Source organism: Brassica napus, chromosome C5 (assembly GCF_020379485.1).
Source record: "Brassica napus cultivar Da-Ae chromosome C5, Da-Ae, whole genome shotgun sequence".
Lineage (NCBI taxonomy): Eukaryota > Viridiplantae > Streptophyta > Magnoliopsida > Brassicales > Brassicaceae > Brassica > Brassica napus.
In genome coordinates this window covers 48104702-48125353 of record NC_063448.1, presented here as the reverse complement: position 1 = coordinate 48125353, position 20652 = coordinate 48104702, and the positions used below count along the sequence as shown (strand labels likewise).

The 20652-nt window shown below is 35.9% G+C and overlaps 3 protein-coding genes across 5 annotated transcripts; 2 read left to right on the top strand and 1 right to left on the bottom strand.

Moving 5' to 3' along the window:
* The first annotated feature begins 851 nt into the window (after nt 1-851).
* On the top strand, nt 852-2200 carry LOC106397646 (F-box/kelch-repeat protein At3g16740). Of its 2 annotated transcripts, none has more exons than XM_013838268.3 (2): nt 852-1412; nt 1512-2200. In XM_013838268.3, exons 1-2 carry the CDS (start codon nt 909-911, stop codon nt 2016-2018), a joined length of 1011 nt encoding a protein of 336 aa, XP_013693722.1. In that variant the 5' UTR covers nt 852-908; the 3' UTR covers nt 2019-2200. The 2 variants fall into 2 exon arrangements, with proteins under 2 accessions (XP_013693722.1, XP_013693721.1); XM_013838267.3 differs by having other exon boundaries at nt 853-1071; nt 1165-2200.
* Nucleotides 2201-9398: 7198 nt separating this feature from the next.
* Nucleotides 9399-13535, bottom strand: LOC106400232 (probable polygalacturonase At3g15720). 2 transcript variants are annotated; one of them, XM_048756995.1, is made up of 9 exons: nt 12934-13535; nt 12690-12806; nt 12469-12603; nt 12231-12392; nt 11933-12140; nt 11012-11093; nt 10833-10941; nt 10628-10750; nt 9399-10546 (listed from the first exon to the last, which is right to left on the bottom strand). In XM_048756995.1, exons 1-9 carry the CDS (start codon nt 13060-13062, stop codon nt 10139-10141), a joined length of 1473 nt encoding a protein of 490 aa, XP_048612952.1. In that variant the 5' UTR covers nt 13063-13535; the 3' UTR covers nt 9399-10138. The 2 variants fall into 2 exon arrangements, with proteins under 2 accessions (XP_048612952.1, XP_013696066.1); XM_013840612.3 differs by having other exon boundaries at nt 12690-13531.
* A 2248-nt stretch (nt 13536-15783) lies between these two features.
* Nucleotides 15784-20372, top strand: LOC125587322 (F-box protein At2g18780-like). Its single transcript, XM_048757574.1, has 3 exons — nt 15784-15882; nt 19952-20086; nt 20130-20372. Exons 1-3 carry the CDS (start codon nt 15784-15786, stop codon nt 20370-20372), a joined length of 477 nt encoding a protein of 158 aa, XP_048613531.1.
* The last annotated feature ends 280 nt before the right edge of the window (nt 20373-20652 follow it).

Sequence of the window (20652 nt, the reverse complement as noted above, 5' to 3'; positions counted from 1 at the left end):
TAATTTTTAAATTACTTAAAATAAACTAAATTATTAAAAAATAATATACAAATAAAACTAAAGAAATATTTTTTAACGTTAAAATAAGAAATAAATAAAAAATATACTATGTTAATAAAATATATTTTAGATTTTAAAGGCTTCTAATTCATGTAATATTACAAATTCAAAAAAAATTTATTACAATTAATACTTTACCATTAGATATATTAAAATAATATTTTAGATCGATATTCAATTGTCAGTTTTCAACTATTACACGTAAAAAAATATTATTAAGTACGTTTTTTTTTTGTAAATGGGGTTTTATATTTTAAGTAGGTTATTGGAGTATTTTTTATTTTCGTGAATTTATTCGAGATAAGATTCTGATCTTTTAAACAAAGATAATTTATGTTCTATACATAACTATATTTTTTTTTACATAACTCTAAAATCTTGGACTTAATTTTCATATTTTATTAGTTAATTGTGTTACATATATTAGAAATACTTAGTTCAAACTAAAAATATAAAAAAAAATCAAATTTAAAAATTAGTTATATATAATTTAATATACAAAAATTCATATACAAATAAAAATGATAAATGTGATAAATTTAAATATATATGCGCGGAGAAATGATCTGGTAACTATAATAGTTAACTAATAACATGCCGTGAGAACTCTGTCTAATCGTTTTGTGGTATTATCTTGGCAAGATCATGAACAAAAAAGATCAATCGTACATATTGTGTAACAGTGATAAAGCCTTCACGCCACGTGTGATATTACATAAACTGAATGGGCCCACTTTAAGAGCCCAATGTTGGCCCAGTGTCATTTCAAGGTGCTTTCTTGCCGGCAGGAATTTGTTGTACACAGGGCAAGTAAAGGAGAAGACTTTTCGAAGCAACCTTGTCTGAAGATGAACAATCTTTCAAAGGACTTGTTGGAGGAGATCCTCTCTAGGGTTCCGACGACATCTCTGAGAAAAGTCCGATCCACTTGCAAAAAGTGGAACACTTTATCCAAAGTTGAAACCTTTACAAAGAAGCACCTTGCTCAATCACCACCAAGAACAAGTAAAGGTGAGATTTTGGCCATCGTATTGATTAACTGCAGTCTTCGTTTGATGAGCGTCAATCTCAATGACTTCGATCATCCATCTATAAAGCTTACAGGTACTCTCATTAGCCTGAACAGTTCAGATAAACTCGATATCACTCAGGTATATCACTGCGAGGGTTTACTGTTATGCGTCACTGAAGACTACGCAAGGCTCGTGCTTTGGAACCCTTATACAGGGGAATCTCGTTGGATATGCGTTGACCATAGTAAGTATGCTCATGCTCTCGGATTCGAAGAGGGCAACCCGTGCCGTGCATATAAGGTCTTGAGATTTGCTCATCATGTGCATGAGATATACGATGTAAGCTCTGATTCTTGGAGGGTTCTTGATGTCACTCCAGACTGGAAGATGGAAGTGGACAGTGAGTCTAATTCTAATAACTATGGCGTGTCTTTGAAGGGAAACGTGTACTGGTTTGCTCAAGACAAGGAAGCAGGAGGAAACGTTCCCGGTTTTATACTCTGTTTTGATTTCACAACAGAGAGGTTTGCTCCGCGTCTGCCTCTGCCTTTTGAGTCTTATTTTGAAGATGAGGTAACTCTATCTAATGTTGGAGAAGAGCAGCTTGCTGTGTTGTTTCAGAACTTGGATACTTATGAGATGGAGGTATGGGTTACGACCAAGGTTGAGCCTAATGGGGTGTCTTGGAGCAAGTTCTTGGCGGTGGATATGTCGCCACTCACTTGGTTTCAGTTCTTTACTGGTGGGAGTTTCCTTATTGATGAGGAGAGGAGAGTCGTAGTTGTTTTTGATGGAGATAAAAATGTATCGGAAACTAGTCGTAACATAGCTTACTTCATTGGAGAAAATGATTACTTTAAGGAAGTTGATCTCGGAGAAGTTACTACATGCGAAGTGTTCCCTCATGCCTTCTCTTATGTTCCAAGTTCAGTTCAGATCAACTAAACTGCATGAGAAGTTGTGAACCACATGTCATGTTCATCATTCCCTTTACAATACCTTATAAGTTTATTTCCTTAGCACATCGTTTTTGTTGTTTGATTTCAGTTTTTGAACATGATTTCTTGTAATTTTTATTGTATGCAGTATGAAAAGTAAATAAACTTGTTATCAGTTGGAGAAGAAAATGACTCTATCTAGTGTTGGAGAAGAACAACTTGATCTGGAAGAAGAGCAGCTTTTTATAAGATTAATTCATCAAGCTGCGTTGTACTTGATCTGGAAGGAGAGAAACAAGAGGGTCCACTCAGATGAGAGAAAGCCCCCGGGGACTCTTGTAGCAGAAGTTCAGCAGCTCATTAGACTCATATTGGATCCCATTGCTCGAAGACAAGTACTCCAAGCCGGCCAGGATTCTGTGTTAGCTACTTGGCTGTCTTTCTTTGTAGCTTAAAAGGTTCCTTAGAGACCGAAGGTGTTAGAAGTCGTTTTAGATTAGCTTGGTAGAGTTGTATGGGCTTGGCTCCCATTTGTAATGGGTTGAATTAATAAGGAAGTTAAAAAAAAAAAAAAAAAAAAGAGAAGAGCAGCTTGCTGGGTTTTAAGCAATTCGTCTGCCTTTTTTCTCTTTGCTTTTTTAGACATAAAAAACTATAAAAGCAACCTTAACGGGACAACCTCCCTTTCAATAAAACGAATAAAATATAATTATCTTATTTACATTTTTACAAAGCAATTAAATTTTAACTTCAAAAGTCTAAAGCCACTAAAAGATAGCCATGTGGACACGGAGTATATTCGCAGTATCTAGTGAAGTCTAATTTTAGATATTTTGTTTGACAATTTATATCTCTACTAGTATATTGACCCAAGCGAAATTTATTTTCTTAGAAATATAATGGACGATGTTTTAAAAATAACGAAAAAATCTATCTTTATTCATAACATAGGAGTTCTTTATATAGATCAGTGTTCAAAACAAGTGATCTCACGTCCTTGTACTAGATAATGGGTGAGACTGGTTTATATTAAATCTCTTGGGTACTCTTTTCTGTATTTACTATTTGATGCACAAAGATTTTATTGTTAATGTACTCAAGCTGTAATCTCAAACAAAACTTTGTTTTCCAAGATTTTTCATCTCAAACTCTTTCTTGAGATATTCAACTGTTTGGGAAATTGTATCCAGAAGTTCCTAAGATATTTAGATCATATACTTTGATGATTATCAATATTGTTCTCGCGAACTTGATGTACTTTCAGCTCAATACCCTCTAGTGCTTTCATTATCCAGTGGACCATATAAATATGCAGTCACTACATCAACTTGCTGCAAGTCTAATTTTCTCTCTTATATAGCCAGACTTATGAGAAATCTAAAAGTAGTTGCATCCATCACATGAGAGTATGTCTTCTCATAATCTATTACTCGTCTTTGTGAGAATCCTTGTGCATTGTGCAACATCAGCTTTATATCTCACGATTTCTATTCCTCACAAGACCCATTTATATCCACTGGTTTTAACATCATATGGCGTCTTAATCATATGGCCAAATATGCATTTCTTCTTTAAACTATTTAACCCCACGTTTCCATTCAATCTAATTTGTTCTACGAGTGTGCACTCTTATATTGACGTGGGTTCATGATCATCGCTTATATTCATAAATTCAAGTGCTACCTTGTATGCAAATAAATCATCTTATGTCGACATTCTTTATTGGTTCCATTATGTTCCATACATGATATAATCGATTGAGATTCATTATTATCAGGACCTTTAATACTTTGCAGCTTGGCGTCCCAAGCTACATTGTTTGGTACCTGTACCTTAGAGCCGGCCGGCCTTATCTCCATGTCTGGGATGGTTTCCTTAGTAACCTCGGATTTTGATTTTGATTATCATTCTCTGCACCTTTCTTTTGTTTCTGAGGATTCTTATCTTTTGGAACCTATTTGGTCTACCACGTTCCATATGTTGTCTAGACTCTGTAGCAACTTGACTGTGTCTCTTCTTGGACATCAAATTCGTTGGTGCTTTACAAGCTGGTTTATATATGACTTAGTCATTTTTTTCGGGTCAGCAAATGTGTCTGGCATTTGATTAGCTAGCTTTGTAAATGTATAATCTTTGGACGTCTATTTCACATTCTTTAGTCCGAGGATCTTGCCAAGACATTGATGGTTGATTCCATTCTATTTCTTTTACCATTCTTTTACCAGCTTTATTATTTTTTTTCCTCCTGGTCTTAAAATAATCCGTGTACATGGCCTCAAATATAATCACCCATAGTTGGCTCAAAGTACTTTATTATTGTGGGAGAATCATATCCAACATATATCCCCATCCTTCTTTTGAGGTCTCATCTTAGTTCTCTGTGGTGGAGCAATTAGTACATAGACAGCACATCCAAATTTCTTATGATGGGGTATGTCTGGCTCTTGACCCGTTAATAATTGTGATAGGGGATATCTATGCTCACTAAATGGCCTGATGCGTATTAACTTAGGTGCATGTAAATTTCGTGTGGCCCAAGCTGTGAATGAGAGTTTTGACCTCATAAGTTATGGTCTATCAATCAGCTATTTGCGTTTTAAAACATTTCGGCCAAGCCGTTCTTGGTATGGACATGTATCACAGAATTGTCCACACTTACCCCCATGGACATACCATAATCATTTAAACGCTTGGGACATGTATTCACCAGTATTATCTAGACATAAAGTCTTTATTTATGAAAAAGGGCTCGTAGCCGTTTTACTGGTGATGGCCTAATGAGTTTCCCTTGTGTACATGCTACACACGTGAGATTCTTTGGGATAACTCTTTTTATCTTTTAATGTGTTCCTTTTGAATATCAATTTTCGCATCATGTTTTGACCAGGATAGCCAATCCGGTCGTGCCGTAAAGTGTATATTTTCGCAGGCTTTTAGCCTCTATCATATTGATCTATGCATAGTCTAGGTCAGTAGAGAATGCATGTATTGTCTTTAGGACTTATTATGGCCTTGGGCGATTTTATACATATATCTGAAGGAACTATTTGTTTCCTTCGCCCATTATTTCAATATGGAAACCATTCATTCTTATATCTTTAAAACTCAATAAGCTGCTCTTGCTCTTAGAGCTGGGTGAATATAAGGCATCACTGATTTCTAGATGCATACCCTTAGGCAATAATATATTAGCCTAGCCATAGTCTTCTTTTAGACTGGCGATACCTGTTTTAGTACTTATATTGGCGTTTTTCAGTATACTCATATAGAAAAATCATTCATTCATTTAATCTAAGCAGACAATGTAATAGAAATAAATTCAAGGAGATAAAAATCAGAGAAAGCATACAAGCAAAGCAATCACACAAGTTTGATGTCGAAATCAGATTATCAACTTGATTCTTTTAGGCAATCATAAGTCTTATATTCCATAAGATCATCTTGATCATGTTCGAAATTATTTTCACCATCTTTATAGACCAAATGAGTTTCAGGATTCTTCCCTTTCAGACTCTCTTTGATAGAGGTCACAAAAATGTTTGGGAGTCCTTCATATCTTAGCCCAATGGTTCCCCATTCCACATCTATGGCACACTGATTTGGTCGAGCTTTGTGGTTTAAAGGATATACCACGGCCGCTGCCTTGACCATGGCTCAAATTGAGTTGATACCCACAGCCTCTGCCATAGTGATTCTCACGGCCAAATGTGTTATTGTGGCCATGGCCACGTCCTTTACACCTTCCACGGCCATGACCGTGTGGTCTATCATTCTGGACGTGGTTACCTCTTTTTTTTTTCTTCTGCGGTCTTATTGGTATCAGGTAATGGAGTTAATCCAGGAGGTCTCAATTCACTGTTTCTCATCAGTAATCCATTATTTTGCCCAGCTAGCAATAGACTCATCCACGGACTTATAGTCCTGAATTCTGGGATTCCTCCAATCAAATAGGGCCTTTGGTAATAATACTGTTCTTTGGTGATCATATCTCGATTTTTAACTCTGTCCAAAAGTCTAGAGGATTCTCTATAGTCAGATACTGATCTTTGAGACTCTTAATAAGATGATGGCTAATAATTAATATTGTCATGTATCAATCTTTCTCATTTGGCATTATCGCCTTTTATGATTCATTCACCAAGTCCTTTGACTTTAGGATAAACTCAGTATCCAATGCCCATTTCAAATAATTATCTCCTGAGAGATTTAGGGCAGCAAAATCCAGGTTGATTTTCGACATCTCAAATCATATATCACTCAATATTTAGGTATAATTTTTCATGCGGCCTTATTCTTAAAAACAATCAATTCGGATTTCAATCTGTGAGGACAATGAAACTATCAATCTTAAAAGCATTTAATCAATCAGTCAATTTCTAGCAAGTCTGAGCAATACTATTTCTATGTGCTCATAATATTATGGTTTATTAAGACTAGCAAAAACGGATTCAATTAATCACTCAATCAGTTTCAAGGCTGATTTTAGCAATACTAGAATATAGATTTCAAGCATGAATTTCAATGAATCAGTTTCAAAGCTGGTTGGTATTTAGCATAAACCGTGTGTAAATAATCTATTTAGTATCCGAATTTATTAAACCTCAAAAACATATAATCAGATCAATCAATTTAATAGAACTCATAAGCATAATGAATTTAGGGTTTCAAGTTTCAGATATGAGGATAAAGGTTAGGACTAGAATTAGGGTTTCATGATTTCTAATCAGATCAATCAATAAAATCAAACCTAGCATACAATCTTAAACCTCAAGACATTAGATTTTATCATGAATCTATCAACCTATCGGATTATATAAGCAAAGCAAGCTAGCAACGTATCGGATTCAATCAATGCTTTAACAGGCTAGTCGGTTTAATTAATTTTAAATCAGATGAACAATTAACCAAGCAGGATGAGAAAATAAATCTATCAATCCTAACTGTGATCAAAGCATTAATAAAAACAAGCAGGTCAAATTTAATCAAGACTTAAACAGAACAGAATTATTAAACTAGCAGGATGAGAATAATAAATCTAGCAATTTAACTGTCAAACAATTCTAGCAACATAGCATCAGATTCAATCAGATTTAAAACCTCAATGATCAAAACCGAAAACAGTTTTGATTTCAAAATATTTGATTAGGGTTTTAATATGTGATTTGATAATTATAGTATAATTAATTATGATACTTATATTATTTAGGGTTTATAGATATAGGGTTAGGGTTTATTGGATTTAACTTGTAAACACCGATTTGGGGTTTTAATCATGTAGGAACATGATTTAGGGTTTGGGGTATCGAACTTTAGAGCTTCGATTTACTCATTAGGGTTTGATCTATTATCCTATGGCTTTTATCATAAAGATTAGGTTTTATGGTTTCATTCTTTATCAAACAATCCAAATTCGATTCATATGTTCTTAGATTTTGAATTACCTTTTAGCTTAGTTGATTGTTGAAACCGGACCACCAAAGAATGAACCTCGAGCTGGACTGGACGCAAGCTGGCCTGGACGCGAGCTGACTGCGAACGGATTGAGGCTGAGGTCGCGAGCGGCTGATCGGGGACGCGAGCTGTTTGCTGTCGGATCGCGAACGGCTTGATCGTGTGGTGCGAACAGGACGCTTGCTGTCCGGGAACGCGATCTGTCCTGGATGGTAGCTGAGGCTGAGTTCGTCTAGGATCAGGAACGCCTTGGGCTGAAGCTGATCAGGGACGTGAGCTGGAACAAGAGACGCGATCGGATGATTAGGGTTCGTCGGGGCGCGGCTAGGTTTAGGGTTTTGCGATTTCGGTTTTGTCTCAGGGTGTTTAGAGTTTCGTGCTGATAACGTGTTATATAAGTAATGGAAAATTCTATTTTTATTCATAACATTGAGGTTTCTTATATACCAGATTACACCGTCATAGATAAATGGAAATATTACAAATCATAATCTCTTGGTTATGAACCATCCAAACAGATGCACATTATTTTGAAGGTTATTAGTGATACACTTATTGAAATGGAAAAAAATGATTTCTCTTTTCCAAAACCAACAAAAATTATTTGATATGAAATTCAGGGAAAACATATCACTTGCACAAAAACAATTAAAACACTAACATTATTTTTGTAGATAATGAAAGTCAATATATCTATAGTTTTTAGTTCGTCTCATTCTTCATTTCCAGGTTTATATTTACTCTATGAATATTGGTAACATTTTATATAAGAAAAATATAAAATGTGTATCCTAATTCCTAAAGTAAACAAAAATAATATCTCTATACAGTTGTAAAGTAAACATATATAAAATTAAGGAAAACCAACTTCACATGAGATGTTCTTCTCGTTTCCTTTTCTTGGCCGAGATGAAGAAAAAGACCTAACGTCTTGTTTACTTCTCTTACTCCTATGGGTGATGCAGAGATAAAAACATAGATCATAGTCAGCACTTGTTTTAAACAATCAAGATTTGTATACAAACTCTTTGCCTGGTTAATGAATGTTCTTGCTCAATAGCAATCATTCACGAAGAGTTTCTTCTCAGCACCCATTATATTGCTCTTCTGGCTTCTTCGTTACGTTCTATTGCTCGTTTGAAAGAGTTTCTTTCTTACGGAACCTTACTGAGAGAGAAAGAAAAGAATTAAACAGAGGCTAACAGAATTTGTACAAAATTATTCCACCAAATTTTCATAACTTGCTTCGGCCAGAGCCATGAAACGAAAGAAGAGAGTAAAATATTAGAATTTGCAAGATACGCAAGGAGCAATGCGGTTTGTATATATCACCAGGAGCTCTTTCTGATCGCAGCAACAATTTCTTTCCTACTTTGCTTTGTAATGCTTTAAACCTTATGCTCCTGTGACAAAAAAATCAGACATAACAAAGCAAAAAGTTACAATTTGACATTGTTGTTTTAAATCAAACACTAACCTGTTTTGATCATGGGTTCGAACAAACTTTTTTCAACAAACATCACGCCTCCATTTAGAGATTGCAAACATTTGATAAGATTCAAAAAATTATTGAATTTACTTGATTACATGCTATGTCCTTTACTCCTTTTGAATGATTAATATATTACCTATCACGGCTTTTGAGTAATTACGGACTATATCCAAGTGTGTCGAATTTATAGGAACTGAGGAGATAAAAAACTGTGGAGGAAGGATGATCGTGGGTAGTGTAGTACTCTTAGTGGATTTTGTTTATAGAAGCCGTTGCTACAATTTTTTTTCCCTCGCCTACAGTTGTTTTCAACATTATTTTGTTTCTAAAAAATTGTAAACATATCTTATGTGTCCGAATTTAATTGACTAGGTGACTTGTAATTTAGTATATAAAAAATTTTACTTTTATAATTTTATATTAATATTTTTTTCTGTTACTTTGAGTTGATACGTTGGAGGTGCTCCAAGCAGCTCTCAGCGTTCCTAATCAGATCCCCGAGAAATTATATTCTAAGTATATAACCATATGCGATAACTAACTTTAATGGTAATCCGATCAGCGATTCTAATCAGATCCCAGAGAAATTATATTCTAAGTATATAACCGTATATGATAACTAACTTTAATGGTAATCCGAGGGGTAATCCGAGTGTTTATTGTAATGTGTGGCATACTTTGAACAACCAACCTGTCTTGATAAGACTTCAGGGATTGGTTTGATAGGCTTTTATCCTTGGCTTTACATTTCACCTTTTGGACTCAGTTCCAATGGTCTGGTTTGTGTCTTTTTATTCTTGTTAAGGATTGTATGACTGGACAAAACACTATGCTTCTGCTGAGTAAATAATTTTTCTTATAGCTTATTTGTAAATTTGTGCCTCTTGCTTAAGCTGAGATTTGAACAAACATGATTTTCATTTCTAGTTTTCTGTAGTCTGAAGAAGTATGTCTTTGCTGTACAGAAGAATATTAAAACTTTGAGTGGTGTAATTCATGTGTTTAGTTTAGGTGTGTATCAGTTGCAGAGGAGTTGATAAGAGGCTTTACATTTCAAACATTGTTGTCACTACAATATAACCGGAAATTATTGTTTTTACACAAATAATGCTTGAATCTAGGTTATGACAATAATGAAAACCAATTAATTTATCATATTGGCCTTTGATTAACCTAAAACATAATTAAAACCAAAAGAGATTAATTAATGAAGTTAATACGACACTATATACTCCTAAATGTTTTCCTCCGCTTCCATAAACCCATAACGGATCTTGCGACGGTCGTGTATCTGGCTGCCCTGATTGCTGCGGCAACATACAAGCTTGTTCCGGCAGTGTCCCCCAATCTGTGGAAAGTGCTAAACACTCTAAACCTGGTACCGCAAGTGTTGTCACACCGCCTCTCACGTTTAAACACTGTCCTTGCGCTACTTGTCCCATTCCTGATGATGCCGTATTTATTTTCACATCTTTCATAAATATCTCTGTGCATGGTGCTCTCTCGCTGCACCTAAAGTTAACACCGTACTCTGATTTGGACGTTCCCACGAAGTTACTATACACAACTTTGCTCACTTCCACCGCCGAGGACTAAAGAAAGTTACATTTTTTTCATAAATAACAATCTTAAGGTCGATATGTATACAATCTTTGTTGATTTGTGGTACGTACCTTATCATCAGTGGATTTATCAGAATCTCCATGTTTGTAATGCTGATCGATAATGATTGGATTCTCGACATTATCTAGAGTAATTCCATTGAAAGTAATCCTTCTTGCGTATCCAGATCCTCCCTGTGAATATTACCATAATATTTCATCTAAAATAACAATTAAAGAAAGTTACCAAATGAGATTAATAAGAGGCTTAACGTACCGGCCAGGTTTTGATCCTAGCTCCATTCATAGTTCCTCTAAAGTTACAGTTTTGGACACATATATCCTCCACTGAAGCTACCCCTTCATCTTTTCCTAAGCTTCCTATGCTATATGTTTCACATGGTTTAAATAAATATTTCAGTGAACATTTTCTGTAGAATCTTATAACTGATTAACCTTATTCCATGGCCTGGTCCGCAATCTATACCGGAGATTCTTATGTTAGCCGTCCCCGAGTTTATAGCAATGCAATCGTCACCTATAATAATTACAGAGTCCTTTTCATAACGAACCGATAATGTATAAAGGATCGGCACACTGCCAATGACTATTGATGTATTAGTTCGCGCATTACTAGAGGAGGTAGTACGTAGCGTGTTGCATGAAGCTAGAGCTATATTAGAGTTCGTATATTGATTGCTTGAACTTGAAATGGAAATGGAATATACATGGGAAGATAAATGGACGTTTTCCGTTAAGTAAAAAAAAGAATTGTTTGAAAAGAAAGTTTGTCACTAAGGAAAAAGGAAGTTTTGCTTAAAAGGAAAATGAAGATTAACAAGGAGTTTTGGAGATCTTTATTTGGGAAAGAAAGCCATGAAATCTATCTAGTATAACTAGGTTGGAAGAGCTTTGTATGGGGTTAACACAGAAAAAATATATTCTTACCAAAAGAGATTTTAATTAGTTTTATGGTTAGTAAAACATAAAGGGCTAGAGAGAAGATCATGTGTTAGATCATAGAAACGTGTGAAGCTAGTGTTTTCCTGATTAATTAAGACTTATAAGTTTACTTGAAAGAAATTGATCCCAAAAAAAAGTTTACTTAAAAGAGATCTAGTAAAGACATATTTATTTGGTGAGAAATTCTTTGTGTTCATCTGTCGTACGTAATACTTCTTGATACAGTACTCGTACGACTTTATATCATACTCATTTTGAACTTTCAGTGATATTATTGGATGTAACAATCGAGGGACCGTCCACTTTGACATATAAATATAGATTGTGTTTATACAGCTTTCGAAATTTTATATTATTTATGATTTTGGAGTTTACACAAATCTCCAAAAAAGAGTTTGAGAGACAGATTCGTACCAGTGGCGATTACGCAGTCTTGGATGACAACATTGGATGAAGCGGCTATATCGATGCCATCGGTGTTAGGACTTGATTCTGGTGCATTTATCCGGAGATTTGAGATGGTTACATCATTGCAACCGTTTATGTGAATGTGTGCCATCGCACTATCTACGTGAGTTAAGCCACGAAGTCTAAGATTGTTGCAGTTCTTGAACTTCAATCCCTACTCTCACAACAAAAAAATTTTGGTACAAAATAAACAAAAAGAAAATTTGGAAAGGAAAAAAGAAAGCTCTAACGATGAACTACTTACGGTTGGTCTAGAACTGCCTTTGTGTTCCCACCAGCTCGAACCCTGGCCGTTTATTTTGCCGTTACCATCAACCACAAGCCCTTCTATGTCTGAGAAGAGAATCCATTGGTTTTTGTCTCCTTTCCATTTCCCTCTACTTGATGCAACGAGAGTGCCCAAGATCTTCAATTAAATCAGTAGATTCGTTATCAATGTTAACGATAATAAAATACTAAAAAACAGGAGAAAGACAGAGTACCTGAACAGCAATAGGGGTCGATTTGCAAGAACCTTGAAACTTCAAGGGCTGTAACATAAATGACATTCCTGCCGGAACGATAAGCTGCCCATCTCCGGTTCCGCTACAAACAGCTTCCCAGGCTTTCAAGAACGCCTTCCAAGAAAAAAAAAACAAGATTCTTAACACTACGAATGAACAAATATTTTTATCAACATTACGACTACGAATCTATGTTTTACCTGAGAATCGTCTGTAACTCCATCTCCAACAGCTCCATATTGAGTAACATCCAAAGCTTTCGAATATGCGAAGATCTTGAGAATGAACACTGAAAAGTTTAAGAACCAAGTCTTCGTCTGCATAGGTTTTGAAGAGAATGAGTTAAATCGTGAGCAAAACCAATGTATTTACTAATTAAATCATACATTGTTAAAAGCCAGTGCTTTAACTTAGACAGACAAAAGTAGATGCTAAAGACGTTACCATGTTAAGCGGATATTTCCCGACAGTAGCAGACAATATACGTATATGAAATGGAATGGATAAGTGAATACGTATATGTACATTTAAATCATATATATAATGACGAAGTTTTCTATTTTCTAAGAACATCTTCGAATGTCTCTATATTTTCTTCTAGAACATAGATCTTTATTATAGAGGTAGATTTGCTTTAATATATGCCACTATAATAGAATTCATTTAGGAAAATTTAGAGGATGTCTCTCTATTTACGGATGAAAACAATATTTTTTTTATATTTTCTTTTAAAAATATATATTTTCTCTTAAAAGTAAAAGAACTCTATTATATATGCATACATTGGAAAAAATCAACATCTATAGTAGAATTTCTCTATTTTAGGATAAATATAGAGATAAAATCAGAAGTGATTGGAGATGGTCTAAGTCTATCCAGTAATTTTTTTTAAACTAAAAATTAAAATCTATTAAAATAATCATTTGATACATTAATATATACCACATATTTTTAACTAAAATAAAAATGAAATTAATTAAAAATGATTAAAAATTATGAAGTATATTGTAACAATAATAGTTAACTAACAATATTAAGCATAATAGTATAAAATGATTTATGCATGGTAATAAAATCTTCTTGCTAACAAAAGGATAATACAATCTTCAATTTCCAACAGATAATTTATAAAATGAAGGAGTTTTCTCTCCTCTAAAGCTATTCACATCAACAATTTCTTTAAACTACATAAAATTCTATTAAAATAATCATTTATGTTATAAATCATATTGTGAATGTCTATAACCGGCCCGATTCATAACCGGCCCAATGCTAGAGAGAGAGAGTTGACCGTGAGGAGAGAAAGAGAGAGTCGGCATCTTGCATTTTCCTTATTAGATTATGATTTGTACTCTTTCCATATTTGTATTTCCTTTCTTTAGTGTTTCCATTATTCTATGACGGTATAATTCTCTATATATAAAGGGCTCCTTATGTTTATGAATAATATAGAAACATAGATTCTATTCTCTTGTTTTACAACATGTTATCAACACGATTACGCTCTAAACCCTAAGCTAAAGTCCGAACCCTAAAACCCTAATCTCATCCCGGCGATAAACCCTAAACCCGGCGACGAACCCTAATCTGATCGAGAACCTAAAACCCCATACTCAAGGCATTCCCGATCTCAGCACGCGACCTCAGTCCGTTCCTCAGCTCGCGACTTCAGCCTGTTCGCGAGACACGATCTCAGCCTGCTCGACGCGACTCGATACCGTTCGATAGCCAGCACGTTCACGACCCGATAGCTGCTTGCTCCCGTTCGCGACTCGTCTCAGCTTCAATCCGTTCGCGATAGACAGCAACCCGTTCGCGACCCGACAGAAACGATCAGCTCGCGTTCTTCTCTATTCGGTGGTCCATTCAACCCGACTTGAGGTTTAGGTAAAACTAAAACCTAAGAACCAAACCCTAAGGCAATAGATCCAATCCCTAATAACCTAAATTGAATCTTATTGCTTGATTAAAATCGAAACCCTAATTCCCTAAAGCCTAGCCGCATGCATACCATGCAAACCCTAATCGAAATTTGATTTGATTGTTTATGTGATTGAATGTTTTGAATCTGATTATCATCACATAGAACCGATTGCTAGAATTGATTAATCTCATACTTGAATTTGGTTGATTGAATTGATGAACTAATTGAATGTTATCTTGCGATAGAAATTGCCTAAGTTGATTAGTTCTCATCTTGTTTAAAACTTGAAACCGACCGGCTTGTTCATATTGAAACCCTAATTGCATTAATCTCATTGAATATGATCGTTAGGTTGATAGTAACTAAACCCCTTGATGCATTGCTTGATTATTTTATTGAGGTTTCATGATCACTTAGAATCGTTCTTGCTAAAGATGAATAACTGATTGCATTAAGATCATATAGAAACCGATTGCTAAGATTGTTCATACTCTTGGTCGTGCGGCTTGTCTTGCATTATGCATGTTCAGATTGTTTGGTCGTGCGGCTTGTTAGCATATCATACATGCATAATCGTATAAACTAAATGCATCATATCCGTTTGGTCGTGTGACCAATTTGTATTATATATCTGATTGTCTTGTATGCATTATAAGAACATTATAAATCCTAAGAATGAAATATATGATTTCAGATGTCGAAAATCAACAATTTGGATTTTGCTGCCCTAAATCTCTCTGGAGATAATTACTTGCAATGGGCACTTGATGCTAAGATCATCCTAAAATCCAAGGGACTCGGTGAATGTATCACCGAGGGCAATAATGCAAATGAGAAAGATAGATATGGAGCTATATTAATTATACGCCATCATCTTATTGAGAGTTTCAAAGATCAGTATTTGACTATTGAGAATCCTCTAGACCTTTGGACAGAGTTGAAAACGAGATATGATCACCAGAGAACGGTGTTATTACCAAAGGCTATGTATGATTGGAGGAATCTTAGAATCCAGGACTTCAAGTCTGTGGACGAGTATAACTCGGCCATGTTTAAGATAGTTTCTAAATTGAAACTGTGTGGTGAGGATATAACGGATAAGGATATGCTTGAGAAAACCTTTTCCACCTTCCACACAAGCAATGTGTTGTTACAACAACAGTACCATGAGAAGGGCTTCACAACTTATGCTAATCTGATCTCTTGTCTTTTGCTCACTGAGTAGAACAATGAAATGTTGATGAGAAATAGTGAATTGAGACCTCCTGGAACAAACCCATTACCTGAGGCACATGCGACCGTAGAGGCTAAGAAAGAGTCGAACCATGTCCAGAGTGATAGCCAACACAACCGTGGTCGTGGAAAATGGCATGGACGTGGTGGTCGAGACCGAAACTCGTTTGGTCGAGGGCAAGGCAACTCATATGGCCGTGGCTCCTATGGAGGCCGTGGACATGGCCGAGGCCGTCGTACATCTTTTAAGCCACCAAACTCGACCAAATCCGTGTGCCATAGATGTGGTATGGATAATCATTGGGCTAAGACATTGGACTCCCAAACATCTCGTTGACCTCTACTAAGAGAGTTTGAAAGGGAAGAATTCTCAAGCTCATATGACATATCAAGATGGTGAAGATGATTTCAATCATGAACAAGACGATCTTATGGATTATGAAACTTCTGATTGTTTAAAAGAATGAAGTTGAATTCGACATCTATTCGTGTTCTTTTCTTTATGTTTTCTATGTTTTGATTGCTTTGAACTTATTTTATTAATGAATGAAAGTTTTTATATGAAGTCTCTAAAATATCATTCCGGGTATAGCCAGTCTCATAGAGGGCAACGGCCAGGCTAACATCTTGTTGCCTAAGGGTACGCATCTAGAGATATCTGATGCATTGTATTCACCCAGCTATAAGAGAAGCCTATTGAGCTTTAAAGACATTCGAATGAATGGCTTTCATATTGAGACTAAGGGTGAAGGAAACAAAGAGTTCCTTCAGATCATAGAGATCGGCCAAGGCTATAAGAAATTCCTAGAGTCTATACATGCGCTCTCTCTACTGGCCTTTTACTATGCTAAGGTCGGAATGATAGAGACCAATGCTGGTGAGTTCACGTCCCAAGCGTTTAATGATTACTGTATATCCATAGGGGTAAGTGTGGAACACTCCGTGGCACATGTGCATACACAGAACGGTTTGGCCGAATCATTCATAAAACGAATTCAGTTAATAGCTAGACCATTGCTTATGAGGTCTAAGCTTCCGGCCACAGCTTGGGGACATGTGGTCTTGCACGCGGCCGAGCTGATTCATATCAGACCGTCTAGTGAACATAAATATTTCTCATCACAATTGCTTACGGGTCATGAGCCAGACATATCCCATCTTAAGACATTTGGATGTGCCGTCTATGTACCAATTGTTCCACCACAAAGAACAAAGATGTGACCTCAAAGGATGATGGAGATATATGTTGGATATGATTCCCCCACGATTATAAAATACCTTAAGCCAACTACGGGTGATTTATTTAAGGCAAGGTATATGGATTGTCACTTTGATGAATCCGAACATCCAACATTAGGGGGAGATAGCAATAAGCTGGTAAAAAGATTACATGGAATCAAACATCCTTATCTTGGCAAGATCCTCGGACTTAGGAATGTGATTTAGAAGTCCAAAAGATTATACATTTACAAAGCTAGCTAATCAATTGCCAGATTCCTTTGCTGACCCGAAAAGAGTGACTAAGTCATATATACCAGCTGTTAATGCACCAATAAGAATTGATGTTCAAGAGGGACACAATCAAGTTGCTACAGAGTCTAGACAACGTTTGAAACGTGGTAGACCAATAGGTTCCAAAGATAAAAACCCTCGAAAAACTAAGAAAGGTGCAGAGATTGAAACCGAGGTTGTTAAAACCCTAGACACGACCGCGGCCGTTCCTAAATCCCGGAACTTAATTGCGGCCGATCCCAAAACCCTAATAGCGATCGCGGTCGATCATGAATGCTTAGATGCGGCCGGCCCTGATGTATCTAATACTAATTCTTGGGACGCCAAGATTCAAGGTACTGAAGGTCCTAATAATAATGAGATCTCAATAAACTATGTCTTGTCTGGAATACAATGGAACATAAAGAATGTCGACATTGATGATATATTTGCATGCAATGTAGCACTTGAAATCATGGATGATAATGAGGATCATGAACCCACGTCTATTTATGAGTGCACTCAACGATCAGATTGAATCAAATGGAAAGAAGCTATAAACGTGGAGTTAAACTCTTTAAAGAAGAGAGATGTCTTTGGACCAATAGTCCGGACACCTTACGATGTTAAACCAGTCGGCCATAAGTGGGTCTTTGTGAAAAAGAGAAACGAACATGATAATGTCGTTAGATATAAAGCACGGCTTGTTGCACAAAGATTCTCACAAAGACCAGAAATAGATTATGAGCAGACATACTCCCCTGTGGTGGATGCTACTACTTTTAGATTCCTGATAAGTCTGGCTATAAGAGAAAAATTAGACTTGCAGTTAATGGATATTGTAACTGCATACTTATATGGGCCACTGGATAATGAGATTTATATGAAAGTACCAGAGGGTATAGAGTAGAAAAACAAATCGAGTACTCGAGAACAACACTGTATAAAGTTGAATAAGTCACTTTATGGATTGAAACAATCAGGCCGAATGTGGTACAATAGTTTAAGTGAGTACCTAGAGAGAGAAGGATACAAGAATGATCCGATCAGCCCTTGTATCTTTATAAAGAAATTCGGCCAGGGCTTTGTGATTATAGCAGTGTATGTTGAAGATTTAAATATCCTAGAAACCTCTGGATAGATTTCTCAAACAGTTGAATATCTTAAGAAAGAATTTGAGATGAAAGATCTTGAAAAAAAACAAAGTTTTGTTTGGGATTACAGCTTGAGTACATAAGAGATGGAATCATTGTGCATCAAATGGCATATATAGAAAAGTACTCAAGAGATTCAACATGGCCGAGTCTCACCCATTATCTAGCCCCATGGTCGTGAGGTCCCTCGGCCTGGACACTGATATGTTCCGTCCTAAGATGGACAATAAAGATTTCCTTGGTCCCGAAGTGACATATCTCAGTGCCATAGGAGCTTTGATGTATCTGGCTAGTCACACGACCAGATATATGTTTTGCTGTGAATCTATTGTCTAAATTAAACTCTTGTCCAACCCAAAGGCACTGGAACGGGATTAAACATGTTCTTCGTTACCTGCAAGGAAAGAAAGACTTGAGTTTATTTTATACTAACCAAAACAAAGAAGGTTTAGTTGATTTTGCTGATGCAGGTTATCCTTCGGATTCACACAATGCTCGATCACAGACAGGCTATGTTTTCACACATGGTGGAACGGCCATATCATGGCGTTCCATGAAGCAGACGATCGCGGCCACATCTTCAAACCATTCAGAGATCTTGGCTGTTCATGAGGCCAGCCGTGAGTTGTTCAGAACAGGGGGAGTAATACGTGTTGTACTCTTTTTCATTCACCATGGTTTTGTCCCACTGGGTTTTCCTGGTAAGGTTTTAATGAGGCAACATCTAAAGAGTATTACAATCTCTGTATGATTATGGCATCCAAGGGGGAGTGTTATAAATCATATTGTGGATGTCCATAACCGGCCCGGTTCATAACCGGCCCAATGCTAGAGAGAGAGAGACGACCGTGAGGAGAGAGAGAGAGAGAATCAGCATCTTGCCTTTTCTTTATTAGATTATGATTTGTACTCTTTCCATATTTGTATTTTCTTTCTTTAGTCTTTTCATTATTCGTGTAATTCTATATATATAAAGGGATCTTTATGTTTATGAATAATATAGAAACATAGATTCTATTCTCTTGTTTTACAAGAATTTAATACATTAATAGATCTTGGTTTAGCTTGATTTTCAAGGAACATGGTTCAAACATAACATATCATTTTTTTTGCTAAGAAAACCTAACATATGTAAATATAGACTATAGAGTAAATAAACTTTACCTTTAAACACATCTTCTATAATATGCTGTAATTTATGTGACAGTCTATTCCAACAAAACTTCTATCACAAACTAGATTGATATGTGAATGCATATCATACTATCAATTGAAAACACGCTTAAGTGAAAACGTTATAATTTCATTGGATGCACTATTTTCCAATAGTGACTCAGCTATTTCCCAATGTTGACATGACATTAAGCCTCACTAAACTCGCTGGAATGGCTTAAACGGGATTAGCTTCCCTAAATCATTTGTCATTACCATTTTATCATTCTCGGTTTCTCTTAATCTATTATCTGGTTATCCTAATCAAAACTCTCTCAATTATTATCTTCTAATGTCGGTTTGGTACTTAACTATTTTGTCAAATCATATATTGCATGGTCTCTGATCATATTCTTTTGAACCTTATGGTCTAATAGTATCCCAGAGCTACTCTCACCTCACATATTCTTGTGAGTCTAATTCTAATAACTATGGCGTGTCTTTGAAGGGAAACGTGTACTGGTTTTCTCAAGACAAGGAAGCAGGAGGAGACGTTCCCCGTTTTTTACTCTGTTTTGATTTCACAGCAGAGAGATTTGTTCTGCGTCTGCCTTTGCCGTTTGAGTCTTACTTTGAAGATGAGGTGACTCTATCTAGTGTTAGAGCATCTTGCCGTGTTGTTTCAGAACTTGCATACGTATGAGATGGAGGTATGGGTTACGACCAAGATTGAGACAAATGGAGTGTCTTGGAGCAAGTTCTTAGCGGTGGATATGTCGCCACTCACTTGGTTTCAGTTCTTTAGTGGTGGGAGTTTTCTTATTGATGAGGAGAAGAGAGTTGTAGTTGTTTTCGATGGAGATAAAAATGAATCGGAAACTAATCGCAACACAGCTTATTTCGTTGGGGAAAATGATTACTTTAAGTAAGTTGATCTTGGAGAAGTTACTACCGCATGCCTTCTCTTATGTTTCAAGTTTAGTGCAGATCAACCAAACTGCATGAGAATCATGGCATGTTCATCGTTCTCTTTACAATACCTTTTGGGTTTATTTCCTTATTCCCACTTTTTTTTTCATTTTCGGTTTTGAACAAGATTAGCAGACGAATAGTAACATGTTTCTCATCTCTTGTAATGTTATTATGTATGCTGTATGGAAAAGTAAACAAATTTGTTGTCAGTTATGTTTCGTTAAACATGTAAATAAC